Source organism: Oryzias latipes, chromosome 19 (genome assembly GCF_053564925.1).
Source record: "Oryzias latipes strain Hd-rR chromosome 19, Olatipes_Hd-rR_3.1".
Taxonomy (NCBI): domain Eukaryota; kingdom Metazoa; phylum Chordata; class Actinopteri; order Beloniformes; family Adrianichthyidae; genus Oryzias; species Oryzias latipes.
The window spans coordinates 23,948,923-23,968,738 of NC_136255.1; the positions used below are offsets into that span (position 1 = coordinate 23,948,923).

The 19,816-nt window shown below is 39.0% G+C and overlaps 2 protein-coding genes across 6 annotated transcripts; one reads left to right on the forward strand and one right to left on the reverse strand.

Moving 5' to 3' along the window:
- The first annotated feature begins 58 nt into the window (after positions 1–58).
- On the forward strand, positions 59–9,679 carry tmem235b (transmembrane protein 235b). 4 transcript variants are annotated; one of them, XM_004080218.4, is made up of 4 exons: positions 59–386; positions 459–539; positions 621–758; positions 9,302–9,679. In XM_004080218.4, the coding sequence occupies exons 1-4, from the start codon at positions 209–211 to the stop codon at positions 9,532–9,534; spliced, it is 630 nt and encodes a 209-aa protein (XP_004080266.2). In that variant the 5' UTR covers positions 59–208; the 3' UTR covers positions 9,535–9,679. The 4 variants fall into 4 exon arrangements, with proteins under 4 accessions (XP_004080266.2, XP_011486199.1, XP_020567699.1 ...); XM_011487897.3 differs by having other exon boundaries at positions 59–539; XM_020712040.2 differs by having other exon boundaries at positions 459–758.
- A 3,231-nt stretch (positions 9,680–12,910) lies between these two features.
- LOC101154810 (uncharacterized protein C16orf52 homolog B) lies at positions 12,911–19,592 on the reverse strand. Of its 2 annotated transcripts, XM_078937079.1 has the most exons (4): positions 18,928–19,587; positions 16,152–16,364; positions 13,799–13,854; positions 12,911–13,710 (listed from the first exon to the last, which is right to left on the reverse strand). In XM_078937079.1, exons 1-4 carry the CDS (start codon positions 19,031–19,033, stop codon positions 13,606–13,608), a joined length of 480 nt encoding a protein of 159 aa, XP_078793205.1. In that variant the 5' UTR covers positions 19,034–19,587; the 3' UTR covers positions 12,911–13,605. The 2 variants fall into 2 exon arrangements, with proteins under 2 accessions (XP_078793205.1, XP_004080208.1); XM_004080160.5 differs by having other exon boundaries at positions 12,911–13,854; positions 18,928–19,592.
- Positions 19,593–19,816: the final 224 nt, after the last annotated feature.

Here is a 19,816-nt window from a genome sequence, read left to right on the forward strand (position 1 = left end):
TCGCGTGCGTCCCTCCCAAACTGACTTCTCTGCAGCTGCTCCTGTCATTTGAGTGAAGCCTGAGGATGTTTCCACATCTTTCTCTCAGAATTTAAATCATAAGAAGCGCGTGCTCGTTTTTTCTCTCTAGCGTTTTGTTTTGAGCGTCTCGGCGGTTCAAATTTTGGATACGGACCGATCTTTACGCACGGACCTCCGCGCGCGCAGGATGAAGGTGAGCTTCGGCGCGCTGGTGATCTCAGCCGGCATCTGCGGGATTCTAAGCTTCGCCTTTCTGGCGTCGTCTCTCGGAACCGATTATTGGTACATCATAGAAACGAACCCCCAGAACGCCACGGACTTTGAAGATTTGACCTCGCACTCTGGACTGTGGCGCATCAACGAAGGTAAGCTGCAACTTCTGCCTCGCGGTTTGAGCACGAGCTGTTTTGGTGCAGGAACACAGTTTCTTCTTTCAGGTGGACGGACGCAGACCGATTCAGTTGACTCGTTTATGACCGATTTCTCCAGATTATCTGAGACGGAGATGCGCTTGCTGAGTGAGTCTTCTGCATTAATCTGCAGTTTTGGTGCAACCCCAACTCCACTGATGCTCCACAAACCGTCTGCTCCTCCTGCAGATATGCACAGTGCCATAGTGGTAGTGCTTCCCCTCAGCCTGGTTCTGTTGCTGTTTGGAGGCATCTGTGGATTGATCAGCTCCTTGGCCCGGAGCCCGGTCCTCCTCACCGGCACAGCCTCCTACTTCTTCATCTGCAGTGAGTTTCAGTTCCTGCCTTCAATCCCCTGAAGGTCTGGATGTCAAAGGTCAGAGTCGGGTGCAAAAATGAAGATGCTGTGATCATCTGAGGTGTCTTTGGACATCAGTGGGGTCAGAAAAGAGTCACAACAGAAAGCACAATGCACCAAGTTCTGGAGAAAAACACAGCAAATACAAAATGAAACGGCTAAAAGCTTCAAAAAGGGGTTTGAAGCTGTAATGACAATACAAAAGCACAGCGAAGAAAGCAGATTTCTGAAACGAACAACGTGAATTCATTTTATTTGTCCATAAATAGCCACAATAAAAAAAAAAGCATTGATTGATTTAGTTCAGTTACACACTTCAGTTACACACTTATACTTAAGATTATCAAAGGGTTTACTTTATGCAGGATTGTTTTACCTCAGGAAAAAGAAAAAAAAAACTGGGTCAAAAAGACAATTTGTTTTTGTTTCAATTTGTTCTTTTTTAATCTTTTTAATATTTTACATTTTACTTTTATATATTTTTAACTAAATTTATTATTTTCTATTTTGATCTTTTTAATATTTAAATTCAAACATTTTATTTAAAAATTTCAATTTATTTTGATTTTTTTTTTTTTGTTATTTAAATATTTAAATATTTATTTATTTCAGGTTCTGGGCAATTACTATTTTCCAATTCGGGGGGGTCACAATAACGTTCAAAGAGCAGAAATAAATTGCTTTTGGGCTATCCAGGGTTAAGATAAAGATACTTTATTAATCCTAAACTGGGAACTGTATTATTTACTGACTTCTTAAGTACTTCTTTAAGACACGATTGTGTGTTTTTTTTTTTTTTATTCACGTCAGGTATGAGAAAAACACAACCGTGTCTGATAACAGAGGAACCTAAGAAGTCAGTAAACTGGGAAATTCAACTGTTGCAGCAGCCGTGTACAGGCAGTAGTTATATATTATATCGTAGTATTTTTCTAATGGATAGGCTTGAAGTACATATAGGCCAATATGAAAGTGTGAGTTTTTGGACTTTTATTCAACTTTATTTCTCTCACAGATCTTATCTAATTTTTCTGTTTTTTAACCTGTGAGACTTGAATTGATCTAAACTTTTTGCTAAGAATGTAAGGAATGACCTGAAGTTGCAAAAACGATGTGAAGAATTCTAGAAAGATGCAGAAAAACATCAAAGAGTCTGTATATACCACACCCTGACATGAATCTGAGACATCCAGCTATGAAAAACATTTTTTTGGAAATTTGTTTTCTCTTTTATGAAAACAGAGATATTAAACTTAAAAAAAAAAAAAAAAGTCCCGGCAGCTTCAGGCAGCTGCATCGATGTGTGCAAATTGAATTTCTGGATGTTTGGGAGGAAATGAAGGGTTTTCTTTGGGCTCTGATCTATTTTCAGGGTTTTTTCCCTTCAGCTCTTAATGTGTTAAAAGAAATTACAGTTAACACTAATGGTCGCACTGAGGAGATAAAAGAGAACATCTGCTGCCGCTGCTAATAGAAACTGAGCTTTTTTAACTGCGAAATGAGGGTTTGTTAGACCTTAAAAGTACTGTTGCTCCAAAAAGAATTGGCATTTATCAACACCTTACTGGAAAAAAAAGTTGTTTACCGATCGAGGGGGGAAAAAATCATTTGAATTTGGTTTGAATCATCTTTGTTCATTAGTCCATGCCTGTAGTGCATCTCTGGAACATATAGAAACACTTAATTTGATCCTTAACTGAATTTAGAATTTAATAAAAAAAAGGTTAAAACCTTTGTTGACCTTTTGTATCACAAGAAACAATAATGGCATGAAAGACAGAAGTGCAAAAAAAAGACTTCCTGCTTCAAAAATGCTTTGTAGTCTGAGAGTAGAGAGCAGGTGGAGGAACAGCTAGAGAGGTGGAGGTTTGCTCTGGAAAGAAGAGGCATGAAGGTCAGTCGTAGTAAGACAGAATACATGTGTCTGAACGAGAGGGATCAAGGTAGAAGCGTTAGGTTACAGGGGGCTGAGGTGAAGAAGGTGCAGGAGTTTAAGTACTTGGGGTCAACAGTTCAGTGTGATGGGGAGTGTGGAAAAGAGGTGAAGAGGCGAGTGCAGGCAGGTTGGAGCGGGTGGAGGAAAGTGTCAGGAGTGTTGTGTGACAGAAGAGTGTCAGCAAGACTCAAAGGAAAGGTGTACAAGACAGTGGTGAGACCAGCTCTGCTCTATGGGTTAGAGACGGTAGCAGTGAGACAGAGACAAGAGGCTGAGATGGAGGTAGCGGAGATGAAGATGTTGAGGTTCTCCTTAGGAGTGACCAGGTTAGACAGGATAAGGAACGAGTACATCAGAGGGACGGCTCATGTTGCCTGTGTTAGGGACAAAGTCAGAGAAGCCAGACTGAGATGGTTTGGACATGTTCAGAGGAGGGATAGTGGATATATTGGTAGAAGGATGTTGGAGATGGAGCTGCCTGGCAGGAGGGCAAGAGGACGGCCAAAGAGGAGATATATGGATGTCTTAACAGAGGACATGAAGTTGGCTAATGTTAGGGTAGAAGATGTTCATGATAGAGTGAGGTGGAGGACGATGATTCGCTGTGGCGACCCCTGATGGGAAAAGCCGAAAGAGAAAGAAGTCTGAGATATTTGCCATGAGGGGTGTAACTAAAACTTAGCTTAGTTTTATTTTGAACTTTATGAGAACCCCTCACATGTCAAATTCCACCCAAAAAAATCACTTTCAAACCTCAGAATAAGTGTTTGAATCATTTGAAAGGAGCACAAACCTGAACACTGGCACATTAAAACATATTATAATGAGAACTGTTGACAATAAAAACAAACAAATTTATTCCTGTTTTGTTTTTTTCGTGAAGCATTTGGTGACATTAGTGCAGAACGAGCCGACTCAGCCCAGAGCAGCTGAGCTCTTGTAAGAGGAGATTCTGGGACCAATTACCATAATTTCAGGGAATTTGCAGCTCTGAGGATCCAAACATCAGCCCCACAACCAAAGAGGGCGTGTGACTGTCAGACTCGCATATTTCTAAAAATGGAACATGTTTTATTACAAATATACCTAAATTAGAAATTTTTTTCTTTGCAGAATTCGTCTGGTTGTCATCCTATGGATTTCCTAAAACGAGTTGACAAACGTGCAAAACTTTGTTCATTTTATTTGCATCTTTCTAGATAAGTTTGCACAAAAAATCTCAAAGAAATGAGCAATTTGGGATCTGATTTATCATTCTATTGATTAAGAGACAAATTCAGATAAAAATATTAAAGTAAAAGCCAGAATTTTGGGGGGGGGGGGGGGGGGGGGGACAAAGCTTTCTTAATCTTATTTCTAGCCCAATATAAAAGATCATGACATTTTAGAAAATAAAAGTCTTCTGTTTATAGAAGAAGCATTGATTGTGTTATGAATTGAAATGACTAAGCTAAAAATAAATTATCTTTTTGAAAGTTACGGGCTGCTTTGTGGGACAGACTTTCCCTAAATTCCTGGGGCGTTCCTGTCCCCCACTAGTTGTTTAATACTTTACTTAAAAAGGACGCAACAATGAGCTGAACCGCTGAATACTTAACTTTAACAATCTACAATTTTTATAGATCTTTTCATTTATTTTAGGTGTTTTCCTTTAACTCTTTCAACTCTGGTTAATAAAAAAAAACATTAATGCAGTGAGCTACAGAACCTGACTTAGTTTATCCATAAAGTACAGATTTACTGTGGGGGTCGTTTCAAGACGCCACTCAAAGAATGCAAGAAAAACGCAAAAATCAGAACTAAAGTCGTTTGGGATTGTCGTAATCTAATTCCTTCTACGGGACTATTACAACTCCATCCAGATCCAGTGAGGCTAAAATATCTCAACTGTTTTATGACAACGTTGACCAGCTGATTACATCTAACCTGCTAACGCGATCAATGGCACAACATTTAAAACGGTCAAGATTAAGCTTAACACAAGAAATTATAACGTTGAATTAGTGCAGCCGGGTCAAACTTCTGACACAGGAGGAGTGGAAATCAGTACATTTTGATCATGATTATATCATTATAAATAAATGCGAACCAATCTGGAATGGATTTTTGACCGAACTATTCCAGGTTTAGGTTTGAAAACTATAGAAATGCCCACAAATCTTGCAACGAATGTGTTGTCAGTGCTTAAATTCATGTGCATGCTATGCAGGAATACCTCCAAAGAGAATGTAAGCGGATTAAACAACGGCTGACTGTTTGTATTAGCAGTCAGGGATCCACCACTAAATCATTTGTAGTTCAGGACCGTTTTTATTCTGTCCCACATTAGTCCTGGACTCACGGACCAGATCGTTTTCACCATTCTTATTGCGTCTTTGAGCAAACATTTCACCCATACTCAAAAACTCAACAGAGACACACCCCATGAAAATGAATTTTGGGGACAAAAATAGATGACATCACAGCGGTAGAAACCCTGAAATTGAATGGGGCTCAAAAAAATATTTCGTAATCCACAACAAAACAAATCCAAAGGACGTTTTAAAATCATTATGGGATGGCTACAGGACATTCGGCTTGGCAGCAACTTTGAGGTTAACTTTGAAATTCGAATCGTATTTGCTAACGATATGGGAAAATTCACACACGTGCAAGTCTGTAACCACAGTTTTGTTGACCTTTGACCTTGGAAAGAGGTCTTAATCTTGACCCCCCCCCCACAATCCAATTTAGGCCCAGCTCGGGACTTTGATCTATCGCCTCCTAAATCCTTGACCATCATTAGCCCTTTGGGGGGAAAAAACAGTGTTTAAAGATTTTTAATGCTGTTAGTGTGTCAAGCTCTCAAAAGGGGTGTTTCCCTGTTGCTCGGACATTTTTTCCATAAAGGCCTGTTCACACCGGGACGAATTTCGCCGGCGATTTTCGCCGACGTTTAACGCCTCGTGACTAAACAAAGGGCCCCAATGAGAGTGTGCACACCGACGCGAAAAAACGCCAGGCGTTAAAGCGTCAAAAAAAAAAAACGCCTCGGGTTCGTTTTTTTTTTTCGACGCGTCGCGTCGAAATCTACTCGACCAATGAGAACGGCGCTTTTGCTCACGTGTCTGGAGCTTCTGAAGTTACAGTAAAACACAACTTGGGGGCGCTCAAACACAAAACTGCCTTGCTGAGCACACATACCAGCGAAGAAGATAGACGCCAAGTAGCGTCTACACAGCCGCGAAGCAATAATGACGGACATTCTAAAACATCCCCGAACCAAGCACCAGTTGGAGCTACTGGTGCTTGAAATATTCATGTTTTCTTTGTTTGATTCTGACAAGCGTGTAAATACTTGCTCTCTTCTTCTGAGTGAAAAGCGACTTTAAGAAGCGTAAAGTTGCGCAGCGCCACCTTGTGTACAGGAGTATTTCTGTTTTACACTAAGCGCCATCTAATGTCAGGGAATGAAATTGCATGTTCACTCCACTCATCGTCAGCGAAAATCGCCTGGGTGTGAACACAAAAAACGTGGCGAAAAACGCTGGCGAATAACGCCTGGCGAATATTCGTCCCGGTGTGTACGGGCCTTAAGGTTGTGAAAATGAATCGTTGGCTCAAGCTGAACGAAACAATACACAGGACCATATTGAAAATGTCGGTGTGGTTAACAAAAACAAACCTCAGTTGCCAAGGAAATCCAAAAGTTTACTTTTGCAGATTCTTCTAAAAATTGGATGGATCTGTTCACCGCCCACATGTGACCAAAAAATTAAATGGTTGCTATGGAGATAAAACAAAAAAATACAAAAAGGGGGGGGGGGGGTTCATGACTGGCAGCTCTGACAAGGGTGGCAAAGATAAAGGGAGGCAGTGGTTTGTCTGTGAGGGTAGGTAAAAAAAGGGTAATTGGGAGGTATTGAGGGCAGCCAGCACCTGAAGGCTATACAACGCCACTCGCAGCTTCTAATTTATTGTTTCATTGCACACGGTGGTTGATCAGTAACTGTGTGCACAGGGAGATCGGTTTAGCTGTAAAATGATGGACTAAAGAGGTCATCTTCCATGCTGGATGTGATCGATGCTCGAGACGTCTTTCTTTACCTGGATCTTTCTCCATCGTTCATTGAGGAGTTCCCAGGATTCCCATCTCTGCTAATATGTCTCTGTACTCGCTGTTCTTCTTGAAGAATCATTTAACTTTGAAAAAAAAAACACCCCGCTGACTGAAAATTCATCACAGATTGAAGCAAAAAAAATTATAATAATCAGAGTAAAGCTCATTTAGAGCAGCGTCTCAAATGAAGCTTGTGTAATGTTTGCCACAAAACTAATTAGATGAAATCATCTCATAAGTGGAGGGGAAAAAAACTACAGCATTTTCATCCCACTGATTCCATACAACAGTCTAACAAATGTCTTTAACTGCATAAATTGTAGCTATTGACAGAGTTCTTGTCTCTGTTATGTCAATTTAGTTTTTTTTATTACTGTAATGAAGTTTCTCCTAATCTAGGGCCTGGGAATCTGCCTCACTCAACCAACGCCTTATGACCTGCATAAAAAGGAGCTTGTGATGGTCAAACACTTCCTCAACAAAGACTCTTATGTGTTCTCTGGGTATGAGCAACGCATGCCAATGAGCTAAATGATATCACGGCCCGAATTAAAGCCAGTCAGCTTGTTGACTGCTCTTTTCTGAGCCCTGACATGAACAGAGACTCTGCTTTCTTTAGGATTCTTGTTGTTACAGTTGTTTGGCTGAGCAGCCTGTTAGAAAGTACAGAAGGTATGCATTTCCACGTGGATCCACGTTGAATTAGTGGTGCAAAAAGTGATGCATAAACTCGACAGAATTTGAGCCGTCACATGCACCCGTACGGCAGGTCGATGGACGGTCACCGGCAACACCTAAATAACTCTCTATAAAATACCGTAACTTATTGACAGTTTGCGCCGATTCTGTCGCGGAGAAAAGCTGCTGAATTTCGTCAATTGCGTAAACAGTTGTAGAGTTACGGTAGTCGAAAGAAAGTTGACACTAGAGCTAAAGGAGTAGTATACCCAGGTTGTTGGTTTGTCTCCTTTTATATCTCAAATTTGTCCCAAAGTTTAGTTTTATAGATTGCCATCTGACTTAAAGTATTGCCATTTTAGATGTGGATAAAGGGAAACTGACTTGCAAGGAGCCACCTAGTGGTTAACTTGTGAACTCATCCTGCTCCAGCTACTTTTGTTTTCCATTCAACTTCATACAGGAAGTACTGGTATTCCTTTTAATTTTTTTAAAAATACTTTTTTGCTGACCACAGATTCAACTTGACTGTTTCATTTTGAAGTTGGCTTAAAAATTGGAAACCAGGAAAAACAGCTGTTGAAAATGATGGGATTATCAAAACATAAGTTTCAAACTTAAACATTCTTTAGAAAGACCGGACAGGAAATCTCAAGTTTAGTGTGATTTTTTTTTTTTTTTTTTTTTTTCAGAGTCCAGGGTCAGGAGTTGTAGTACTCAATAATTCTGGACTTAATTGTATATGTGTGAGGTTAATTCCTCACTGATTGCTTTGTTGTGCCTCAAATGGAATATTGCAGCGGCTCCTCTCCAGTCATTAAACAGGCTAATGTGTGTTTTCGTGTGTGCCTCGCTGGGCTGTCCTACAGTTTTACTGGCCCTCTGAAGAGAGTTTTCACCGAAATGAGAAATGAGTGAAAGCGACCTGGTTCTTAGTGTAAATGACATTAGTCTGGAAGGACTTTTCTGTCGTCGCTTTACAGCAGGAAAATCAAAAAGTCAGATTGGAGTTGAGGCAAGAGGCGAAAAGAAAAACAATTAGACGGAACTGAAAGTCTGGTTCTTAAAAAAAAAAGCTGGGTTGGTGACGGTCAGGGTGGTCCTTCCTGCGCCTCGTTTCCCAGCAGTCTCTCCGTCTCTCACAGAGTCTCCGTTCTCCGTGCATAAAAATGAGACATCAGATGCACCGTATTCCCAGTTTGCTGCACCTCAGGGTGCAATTGCAGTAGCATCTTTATTAGTCCCATCCTGAGCAGCTTTGCTGAAACGACCAAAATCCCATGAGCCAGCCGTCAAAATTAAAAGGGTTTCCAATAGCAACACAGTGAAACTCGTCCTTCTCCGATACCGAACAGATCCTGCGTGACAAATGTGCGCTCATAAAGACCCACTCTGGTGAAAAGGATGTTTGTAACATGTTCTTGTGGCATTTTTCTGATGATGGAGGACAATTAAAATTACTTTTCTGAGTATTTATTTATTCAAATAGAAAATCAGGAGCAGATTTAAAAGAAACATTCGAAAAAGATCATATTTGTGGTGTAGAAAATACGCTGGGCATACAGCATGATCTTAATTCAAAGACCACTTGATATTAGATCAAAAGATGATCATAGGGGATCTTTAATGATACTTTGTTGATCAAAACTCTCCTTGTATTTGTCACAATAAAAAAAAAAACAGCTGGTGCTGTCGTCTCTGCAGACAAACCGCTTTTATTGTGAAAAACGTGTAATCTGAGGAAAGGGCCACCTCCCTGGAGAACTTTCTTTTCTTTTCTTTCCTTTTTCAATCTCCAGGTCTGTTGACGCTGTGCGGTGCCACCCTCTACATCATCTACTCGCACCAGGCCCTGGCAGAGACGGAGCGGCTGGTGGGGCAGGAGGGTCTGAGCTACATCCACACCTCCTTCGGATGGTCTCTGGGTCTGGCCTGGCTGTCTTACGCCCTGGAGCTCCTCGCCGGCGTTCTGCTGCTGGCTGCTGCTCAGACGGCCAAACTGCAGCAGAGCGGCGCCGTTTTAACTTACTAACCGTTTTCCTCCAAGTGACGGAACAGGACTCAGAGGGAGGCAGCAGGCAGGGTTTGACGGACGTGGATCTCTTTTCTTTAGGTCTTTAATACATTTACTGCTCCTGGTGTGGCTCCACTTTAACAGCTACACCTTAATAGATAATCAATAGATAATAAAATCTTCTTTCACAGCTTTAAATTTGACTTTTTGAAAATCTGTTTAGTGTAAATGAGAACAAAGGCTGGTTTTTGAGTTATTCTTCCCTGCTTTGGTGTAATCACATCACACTTTATAGCACAATAGAGGTACAAAAGAAAGATTTTTAGTTTTTTTTTTTTAATCAATAAAATCCCAAAACTACCAAATTCTAGGCCTGCGCAATATACCTCAAATTTATGTCAACGAGGGTCATTTGGAATGTCATTTTTAAACTGTTGCAATGAAATGGGAATTATGTTTTTGGTTGTTTTGCTCTTTGTTTATATACCGCAAATTATATCGCTATCGCAATATTAATCACCAATATCGCAAGTTTTCCTCATATCAAATTCAAATTAATTTTATTTATATAGCACCTTTCGTGTACAAAACAGCTCAAGGTGCTGAACATAAAAACAAAACCAGAATGCAGAAAACACCAATCCCAATGCATGCAATAAATAATTAAATAAGCCCCGCACAATAAAATGCACAAAAACAAACATAAGTAAAAGAGAAATGACTAAAGAAAAAAAAATGCTAAAGAAGAGAGAACACAGAAGGTGCCGTCTGCCCTGTCCTCCTATTGGCCGGGGTGTCAGTATAGATGAGCACCCCAGAGTGAGAAAACACTCGTAAACAGTCTAATTTGGCTAAAAGACATGAAACAAATATGTGTTAAAATATAAGCGCAAAAAAATCTCGATTAAACAAATATGTATGTGATAAAATAGAAGAGTAAAAATTCTAGATAGAACAGATTAAATGATGTGATAAAACATAAAGAATGAAGACTTAAAAAAAAAACAAAGATATGACATAAAATCGAATTAAAAGCTGATTTTAAAAGGTGTGTCTGTAATTTCTTTTTAAAAACCTCGACTGTAGATGAGGCCTTCACATCCTCAGGTAGACTGTTCCGCAGACGAGGCCCGTAGTTTCTAGACGAGGCCTCGCCGTGGTTTTTTTGTCCTGACCCCGGGGACCTTCAGCAGGAGGTTCATAGGTTAAAAGCAAGTCGGATATGAAAGAAGGACTAAGACCATGGACACTCTCAAAAACTATTAAAAGAACTTTAAAATCAACCCTGAAGCTGGACAGGGAGCCAGTGCAGGGATTTTAAGATTGCTGTAATGTGCTCCCTCTTCCTAGTTCTTATTAAAAGGCGTGCAGCAGAGTTCTGGACTAGCTGCACGCGATTGAGTGTGGTTTTCTTTACACCAGAAAGGAGGGCATTACAACAATCTATCCTCAAAGTGTAATAAAAGCATGGATTAAGATTTCAGCACTGGCTCTAGAGAGAAAGGATCTCACTCGGGCGATATTCCAGATGGTAAAATGCAGATTTAGTTAGTTGATTCACATGTTGGTCAAAGCTCAGATCTGCATCTAGAATCACACCGAGCTTCCTTACATGTAGTCATAGAATTGGTTGACAGATAAAATTGGTCCCTATCCCTCTCAGCTTCAGAACTGATTACCCAGACTTCAGTTTTTTCTTGCTTGAGCTGCAAAAAGTTCTCTCCCATCCATATTTAAATATCTAAAATACATATTGTGCAGCCCTACTAAATACCACACGTTAAAATAACAAACTAGCTGTATATATTGACTTTTTAAGGTATTTGCATGTAAGTCTATAACATTTTCTAAACATTTATCCTTCGGATTTATGGTTGGAATCATTATTCCTCCTTTTGGTGCAACATGAAGATAATTTTGAAAGAAAATAGATGAAAATAGACTTTAGTATAAACCTTCCTGTTGATTACATGAGACAGTTAAGCTAAACATAAAAAGAGAGAACTCATTTATTATCAGTATTTGCTGTGCTATAAGTTTTGATCAAATTTGTTATTTGTGGCATATTTGCTTCATTTATTTGTGCTTTTAATCTCAGTTAGAGTTTAAAATGCTGTTTCTTGTTCATCAGTCCTAATAAAAAAACCATCAAATGAAACATTTACAGCTGGTTTTAACAGCTTTCAACAAGACGCTTTAAAAAAACATCAGGTTAAAAGAATGTTACCATGTTTATCTGATGACCAAACTGCATTTAAGGCTTGTTCTTGTTTTCACACATTTGTTTCTGGATCTGTTAATAAAAAATAAAACTCTATAAGCATACATACATTCTTGTAATAAGTGAAAATTGTGCAAAATTTTAAGTATAAAAAAACAGTTGCCTCTTTTTTTGAATGATAAAAGTGCACTAAAATTAAGAAAAATTAACTAAATGTATGTTTAATTTAAGTCATAAAAAATTGAATCAATGTATTCAGACATTAAACCTGACAAAACAAAAAATGTAAAATACAATGATGTAACAAGTAAAAGCTAGTACTCTGTACAGAAAGGCTCACCTTTGTGGTGTCTACAAGCAATTATTTTGTTGTTTTTTCAAGCTAAACCTACATTTCAGTGTCTACTTCATTTATTTGTCCTCTAAAAAAACGGATTTATTTTAAATTTAGTTTCCTTAAATTGTGTTTTATGGGTTTCCCAAAAGCGACTACAGCCAGAAAAAGTATTAAATATTCCAATTAAATAATATTTCAATTATCAATTATAATTGAAATGTTATAATCAATTATATATTATCAATTACTATTAATTATTTTAGTTGATTTTATTCCTTGCTTTACGTTTTACAGTGTTATGTTTTATTATTATGATTGTATTTTATTACTTCTTTGTGTTTTGATATGATTTTATACTACTTTTGTAAAGCACTTGTGATTCGTTTTGGGAAAAGTGCTATAAATTTAAATAAAGATATTCTATTCTATTCTAATTGTGTCATCCATAATCACTAAGTGTTACATTAGCAGTGAATACTTTGTCTTTTATAAAGGAAATACCATTCATGTAAAATAAAACAGAAACAGAAGAGAATCTTTTTCTGTAGGAAAAACTGTTTATTTTATGAAAACTAGAAACCTGCTTTTGTCATTTTTACTTGTACTTGATTTCCTCAAATTGGTTTTTCCGATTAAAAAAAAAATCTGAAACTGTCATGCAGGAAAATTATGAAAAAGGTTATTTTCTGCTGCAAAAGTTGGTATTTCTATACCATCCAAAATGAAATACATCATAAACATACATGTTATGTGCCGTTTATTTAAGATATTTAAATGTTTTTGGCCCTCAAGGCTTTGAATTTATCCTGTTAGGTGATAAAAAGAAGAAAGCCAAAGACATTTGAGTCACTTTTAATGAGATTATTCTAATTTTGTTCTCAAACATTACATAACAATGTGACAAGACTTCTTGTCTCTTCTTTCATAAAAAATACAGACAACTATGGAGGTGTGCAGCTGTCTTGAATAAAGAAGTTTTTCTAAAGAAAACATTTGGTCAGTTTCAAAACTCATTTAAAAAAAAAAAAGCTCATCAATTATTTTTTTACTATAAATGCTTGAACAATTACCTTTAATGCTGCATAATTACTCTATTAAAGACAGTAACCACGTCCAAAGAAGACTTCAAATGTGCAAAACTTTTTGTTTAATGCATAAAAAGGAGAAAAATGACTTTAAAAAGTGAGTACATACCCTACCTCACTAAAAAAAAGTTTAATTCAGCAAAACATCAGTTTATTTAATCATCGTTTACCGTCTCTCTTTCCTGGGATCCTTCCTAAAACAACAATATTGGTCCAAAAAAACATTTTTAAGGCAACGTGGTCGACCGAAAACACTGGGAGAAGCTGTGAAAAATAAATTTACAAATTAACAAAATAGTGCTTTTAAATAAATAGTGTCAAATATGTTAGCAGGGAAGACAACCCATGAGTTGAATCAATTATGTACATCTTGTACCTAAATTTTTTTAGTTATGGCTGTGCTCTTCTTAAGGCCCCTTTTGAAAGCTTTTATTTTGAAGGTCCACTCACATCTCGGAGCCTTTTGAACATCTGACCCCCTGAAGAGGTGAATTCAAACTCTGTGGCGCGTCAGCCGGGAAAGCAAACCTTCCCGGCGAACAGGAGTCCCACTGTGGTGAAGAATATGGACATGATGAAGAGCACGTAGGAGGAGCCCACCATGGTGTTGTTGGGCAGCTTGTACGGCTGCCCTCCCACCTCGCTGACGTAGAAGCCGATGGGAAAGATGAGCGCCGCCATGCAGAACAGAACCACTGCGGGAGGAAAGACCACAAGAGGAGCTCAATGCTGTACGTCTTTAAGCAAGATATATAGTTTTCGTATACAAAGAATGGCTTTAAAAGTTCTTAAATGACGAAAAAATACATGTCTGAAAGATTTATCACCCGGGTCAGAGGTCAAATACCAACCACTAAAAACTAAAAATATGCCTAAAGACCCACTCCAATCATATTTTGATCTATTTTCAAAGTGTTCCCTGTGATCTTTTAATTATGATTCTGCTGTTTTTAGCCATTTAAAAAAAAACTAGTTTTCCAGGACATAGTTTCTGCAAAGTTCATTAGAAATTCACTTCCAAGTTGTGGGAGGGACTGTTGACGAGAGGCAACTCCGCCCCCATTCCCCTTTGCAGTTGCTGAGAGCTCAGAGCAGGGGCCTTGTGGCTCGCCAAGCATATTGTTGGCATCACAAATACGAGTTTTTTTGTCTGATCCTCATTTCACAACAATTTAAATATAGAAATACTCAGAAATATAATTTTCAAGCTAAATTTTCTTTATAATTGTGCTCCATCATCAGGAAAGTGCCAGAAGAACAAGATTTTGATCGGAGTGGATCTTTTAAGATAAGAGTTTTTGCCGGGAAGTTGTTCTTCTAACTCAGGGGTCGGGAACCTTTTTGGCCAAGAGAGCCATAAATGCCACATATTTTGAAATGTAATTTCGAAAGAGCCATACAATAATGTAGTGTCCCTTCCCCACACTGAGGCACGGAGACTTAACCTCTTTTAAAGTTCTTTATTCCGATTACTGCAGACCGCAACAAACGCCGTACAATTAATTCAGCAACTCCTGAATCTCTCCCGCCGACACGAGAGCGCTTCTACCAACTTTATATTCCCCTGCTCCCGCTGCAGCCCTCCCATTTCCCTTATTCGGCCCATAGCTGAACCCCATTGGTCCAAACTACCTAACAACAGGCTGAGCGACAGAACTGAGGGCCAATCAGATCTCTGCTTGACGCGTTCAATGAACTCCAGAACTTTTAACGCGGCCCAACAGCCATCCAACTCAGTCCGCGACAATTTGTTTAAAACTAAATATACAAATGAATGTGTGCATTTGATATAATTTCAACATTTTTAAAGTACAATAAGTCTGTGGATTCTTTTTTAATAACATTGTTATTCTGTTGCTAATAAATGATGAGTATTTCTCGTGGTAGTTTTGCTGAGGGTCTAGTCTGGTTGATACGTGGTCAGTTTCTGCTTCGTTCAGGCGTTGAGGCTTTAAACGTCATCGTAGGTCTGAATGTTCTGTAGATGTGAGACAGACTGCTCACATGCAGACGGGGAGCCAAACACACACTCACACGCTGCAGTGAGTGACGGGAAGCGGGTTTTACGTTTTTACAATCCCTGCGCGATTCACCTGCTGCCTGTCCCCACAACACCTCAGCCCCACCCTCTGCTTTCTTCCTCGAACATCCCGTCTCCACATCTGCGCGCTCTTTCTCAGAGACGGGAGCGCGTAGTTTTAGGCACGTCAATTCACAGGTTTCCAGCTGGTACAAACTCTGTGAAATAATAGATAATAGTAACTGATAGCGCTGGCGCAGATTTCTCTCTCTAAGCACTGTTACTACTGCGCGCCTCTGGCATCGCATCGCGCCCGAGAAGGACTGGTCTAATGAAAAAAAAAAAACTATAATTAAAGATTTGTCTGCGAGCCACATGTGACCATCAAAAGAGCCATATATGGCTCGCGAGCCATAGGTTCCCGACCCCTGTTCTAACTTAATCAACGCCTGTAAATGCATTTAAGTAAAACAGCCGCTGTCACTCAACTCTCCACCCTTAGAAAAGGAAAACAGCTGGACATGAAGTAGTACAGGTGTGAAAAACACGGACTTCTGGGATGAACATAAATAGCCGAAGCAAGGTCAGTTTACCAAGTAACCACTAGGGGGCCCGCTTCACGTAAGCCAGTCTAAATTCAATGTGAAATGATGAACATGTTTATAGTTGATATGAAAAACATTATTTTTCTAAAGGTCTTATCCCTATGGAATGGGGATAAGACCTTTATCAGTGATGAGTCATGTGGCGGTACATTTTTACAACCTTTATTTGGCCGGACAAAGAAAACAAGGGGGCGTGGTCTTTTAATGGTCAGCGTCTTTTAACCAGCAGCCTCATTTCTCCCTCCTTTTTCTCTCTCTCGTTATTTTAGTTAAATTAACCCCACCGACAAAGTCGTGATTCCTGCGGCGGCTGCAGAACACCTGAGCCGACTCAAAAACACCAACTCCGGCAGAGAGAAACACCCACTTCCTGTAAAGGCGATCCATCGGGCGTAGCGGGTGGCCTCGGGGTGCCAGTGCGACATCACCAGCAAGCCGCAGGTGACGGTGAGAGAGATGATGCCCAGGACGATGAAAAGGAGCGTGGTGACCCATTCTCCGGGCAGCTGAGGGGGGAAGCAGGTCCGATCTCGCCCGTGGATGGTCTGGCACTGCTGGACTAAACCAACGTTCAGGGATCCTGCAGAGACGGGAGTCAGAGTTTCAGCTCCAGGTTTGTGTCAGACTTCACTTGTCGACTGGCTGTGAAGCCCCAAGAGTTTTCTCTGCAACCTTTAGGGATGAGGAATGAGCCGATGGAGGCTCCCTGAGTAACTAAAACCTTATTCTGCATTTTACATTTGGAAATGAATGAATAGGTGATGTCAAAAAGAATGGATCTGTCCATGAAAAGAGTCCGCTCCACTCTGCAGTTACTAAGAGAAATCTGTAGAAATAGCAAATTTAAATCAAAATTTTAAAAAAATCAGTCGAACAATTGACCCTAAAATACATTAGAGCTATTGAAATGTTATCATTTTATTCCTAAATTTGGTTAAAAGCCTGTATTTCTTCTCTAAACCATATTTTAAGCAGAGACCCCGGCCACCTAGTTTCTGTTTTTGCTGGAGTTTGATTCAGACCCATTTTACCCTTCAGATTCCTGAGGAAACCACTTCCTCCTGCAGGATGACCCGTTCAGCCTCTAACACAGGATAATCCCACTTCCCCTGAATGCATCACACCAGATAAGCGAACATCTTCCGTTTCCTGGAAGTTTTAGGCCAAAACTAACATTTGATTTCATGCTATAAAGTGGAAATAGCAATGACTCTTCATTAGAGCTGCTCGAACAACAGTTTTTAAACTGCACTAGTAACTAAAAATGAAAAAAATAATTAACAAGTTAATTAGCACTTGTTTGTTTAAACTATTGTACTGCCAGAGGAAATCTTAGCGAGGGGAAATGTGTTTTGCTGTCAAATATAATGGGATTTTTACATTCGTTATCAGCAAAATGCAAATTATAATCCTATTTTTTTCTAGTACTAACCAGAATTAAAAAGATTTGGCAAATTGTAAAAGTATTTTAATATATGTTAGATAAAAAAAAGCCGTACAAATCTTTTTTTTAAATACACATAATTTGTAATCTCTGTAAGGCAAAAGTAGACGACACAAACCTGATTGTTCTTCTTAAATGTCTCCATTTGTTTTATAAAGATCAGATTATTAAACCGATCTTTTCTTAGAATATAAAATATGTATTAAGTCTAAAAATCATCTTATGTTGAAAGTAACTTTTTATAGTTTGGGATTTTTTTATATTTGTGTTTTTTTGAGTTCATTATATCTCTTTATTTGTGTAATTTAAAGGAGCTTCTTCAATGAGTTTGTGATATCACAAAATATTAATTTAGTTTTCAGTTTTTAAAATGCCCTTTTTTACTGACTTTGTATTTCTGAAAAAATTTCAGAGAGTAAATTTTATTTCGTTAAAATCTTTTAAAAGCCAGAAAGAACGATCAAACCGGTTTTGTGGGAAATCTCGACTTCAATTTGGAGATAGATCATCATAGAATCGAATACAATAGAATAGATGTCTTTAGGAGGTTGAGACCGAAGCTTTTAGCGGACGCAAACGTCACAAATTAGAAACTGCTTTAACCTTAACAATGTTTTTAAAAGCTTGGATGCATTCAACATCCAGGAAGACAGCATGTTTATGAGCCTTTAACCTGCAGGAGGAGCCTATATTTTCTTCTAAACAACAATAAAAATCAACCAAACATTTAGTTTTGCTGGTCCTGGAGGTGCTGAAAGGAGGGAAAAACACCACTGATAACCCTAAAAAAATGGATTGTTCCCGTTCTTTTCCAGTCACTGAAGATGTTTAGGTTAAATGTGAGAATGTATGTTGGACACCTAAATGTTTCAGGAAACAGACCACCGAGCAGGACCAGATGGGCCAAAGGGAGACCAATACCCCCTTAATTGTGATGGTCTGCAATTAATTAAAATTTAAAAAATTTAAAATATATATATAAAAACACAAAAATGGAAAAATGCAAAAAATAAACATAAGGACAGACAGACATCAAAAGAAGAAGAAGAAAAGAAGCCTGGTAACCGCAGAGTTTAAGGAAGAATATTCAACATAAAACTTATAAGACATACTACATGGATCAAATGAGAAGATGTGATGATAGCATGGTTATCTATGCATTTTAGGGCCTCGGAGGGATGAGACTCCCCAAACTCTCAGCACACCCAGACCTGCCCCTCCCTGATATTCTACCTACGCCCCATAGTGGGGCTGGCTCAATCCGGGCTAAAAAGACCAGAAAACTGAAGACGTACAGGCCCAAAAACCAAAAGTCAAAGAATGCAAAAATGATGTTTCAAATAATTTTACACCGCCAACGAGGAGATTAAACCATTTCTGTGAACACATGAACTCAAAATTAAAATCTGGGAGCTAAAATAAAAGGATTTCTCCATTTAAATGTGAATACATTTTAAAAAATATATAAAATTATGTTGCTCATAAGAAGTGTAAAAGTTCATTATACTGAGTATTGTAAAAACGTCTAAAAACACCTGGAACGAATATCTCAAGATCTGTAGTGTGAAGCACGGTGGTGGTGGTATCATAATGTGGGTTAAATGTTCTTTTGTGGGTTAACACTTAATTATTGTTGTCCCGACATATTTTCAAATACTTTAAAGCTGTATTTTGATCTGGAAGGAGCTTCGAAGTTTACCGGAAGAATCTCCGGTGTTGATCCAGTCCGGATTGGCGACGCTGGCGATGGCGAAAATGTCTGCAGCCAGGAACAGACAACCGGATATCACGGTGGGTTTGTCCATGTCGGCGTTCCGACTCTCCCTTCGAACGCGTTTAAAACGCCTCCCGTTGTCCCTGCGCGTCAACCATGATGACGGAACCGGGCTGGTCCGGGATTTACCGATGATGGATGGAGATCCAGACTTCTGGCCTTTCTCCAGCCAGGAAAGAATGGACACTCTCTCCGCGGGATCGGGGAGTATCTAGCCCCGGTGTTTCTTCACATTACGAATATTAATGGTAATAATAATAATAATATATGCCTTCCAAAAATCCGATTAAACTTTGATCTTGCAAAAGTCAGCTGATGCTTCCAGCTGACTTGTTTTGAAGGAATCCTCCCAAAGGAAGCTCGTTTTCCTCCGGATGATGATGGTCGCAGGCGGGAAACGCCTTCTCCTTTATGAGTAAAATCCAGCCTTCAAGGTCCTAAATTGTTCCAACTTATAGTCGTAGCACTGTTTTTCCAGTAAACACAAACGTATGCCCTCATAAATGATGGTGTCCGCGTGGGAAACTCATCCCAAATAGTCCCCTCGTCCCCATGCCAGTCGGGTCTCGAAGTCTCGCGAGAAAAGAAACGAGAACACGAGATCCTTTTTTTACATAAATAAAAGGTGTCTTTGAAAATCACTCAATTTACTTTTTCTCTTAGCTAAATTACATATACAAAAAATGTAAATATCCCCAAATGAAACTTTTTTATTACCGATTTTCATTTTGAAATATAATGAACCTCTCAAAAGTTTAAAGACTGTGAAAGTTATAAAAACTTATGGGAAAAAAAAAAAAAGTTATAAAAACTT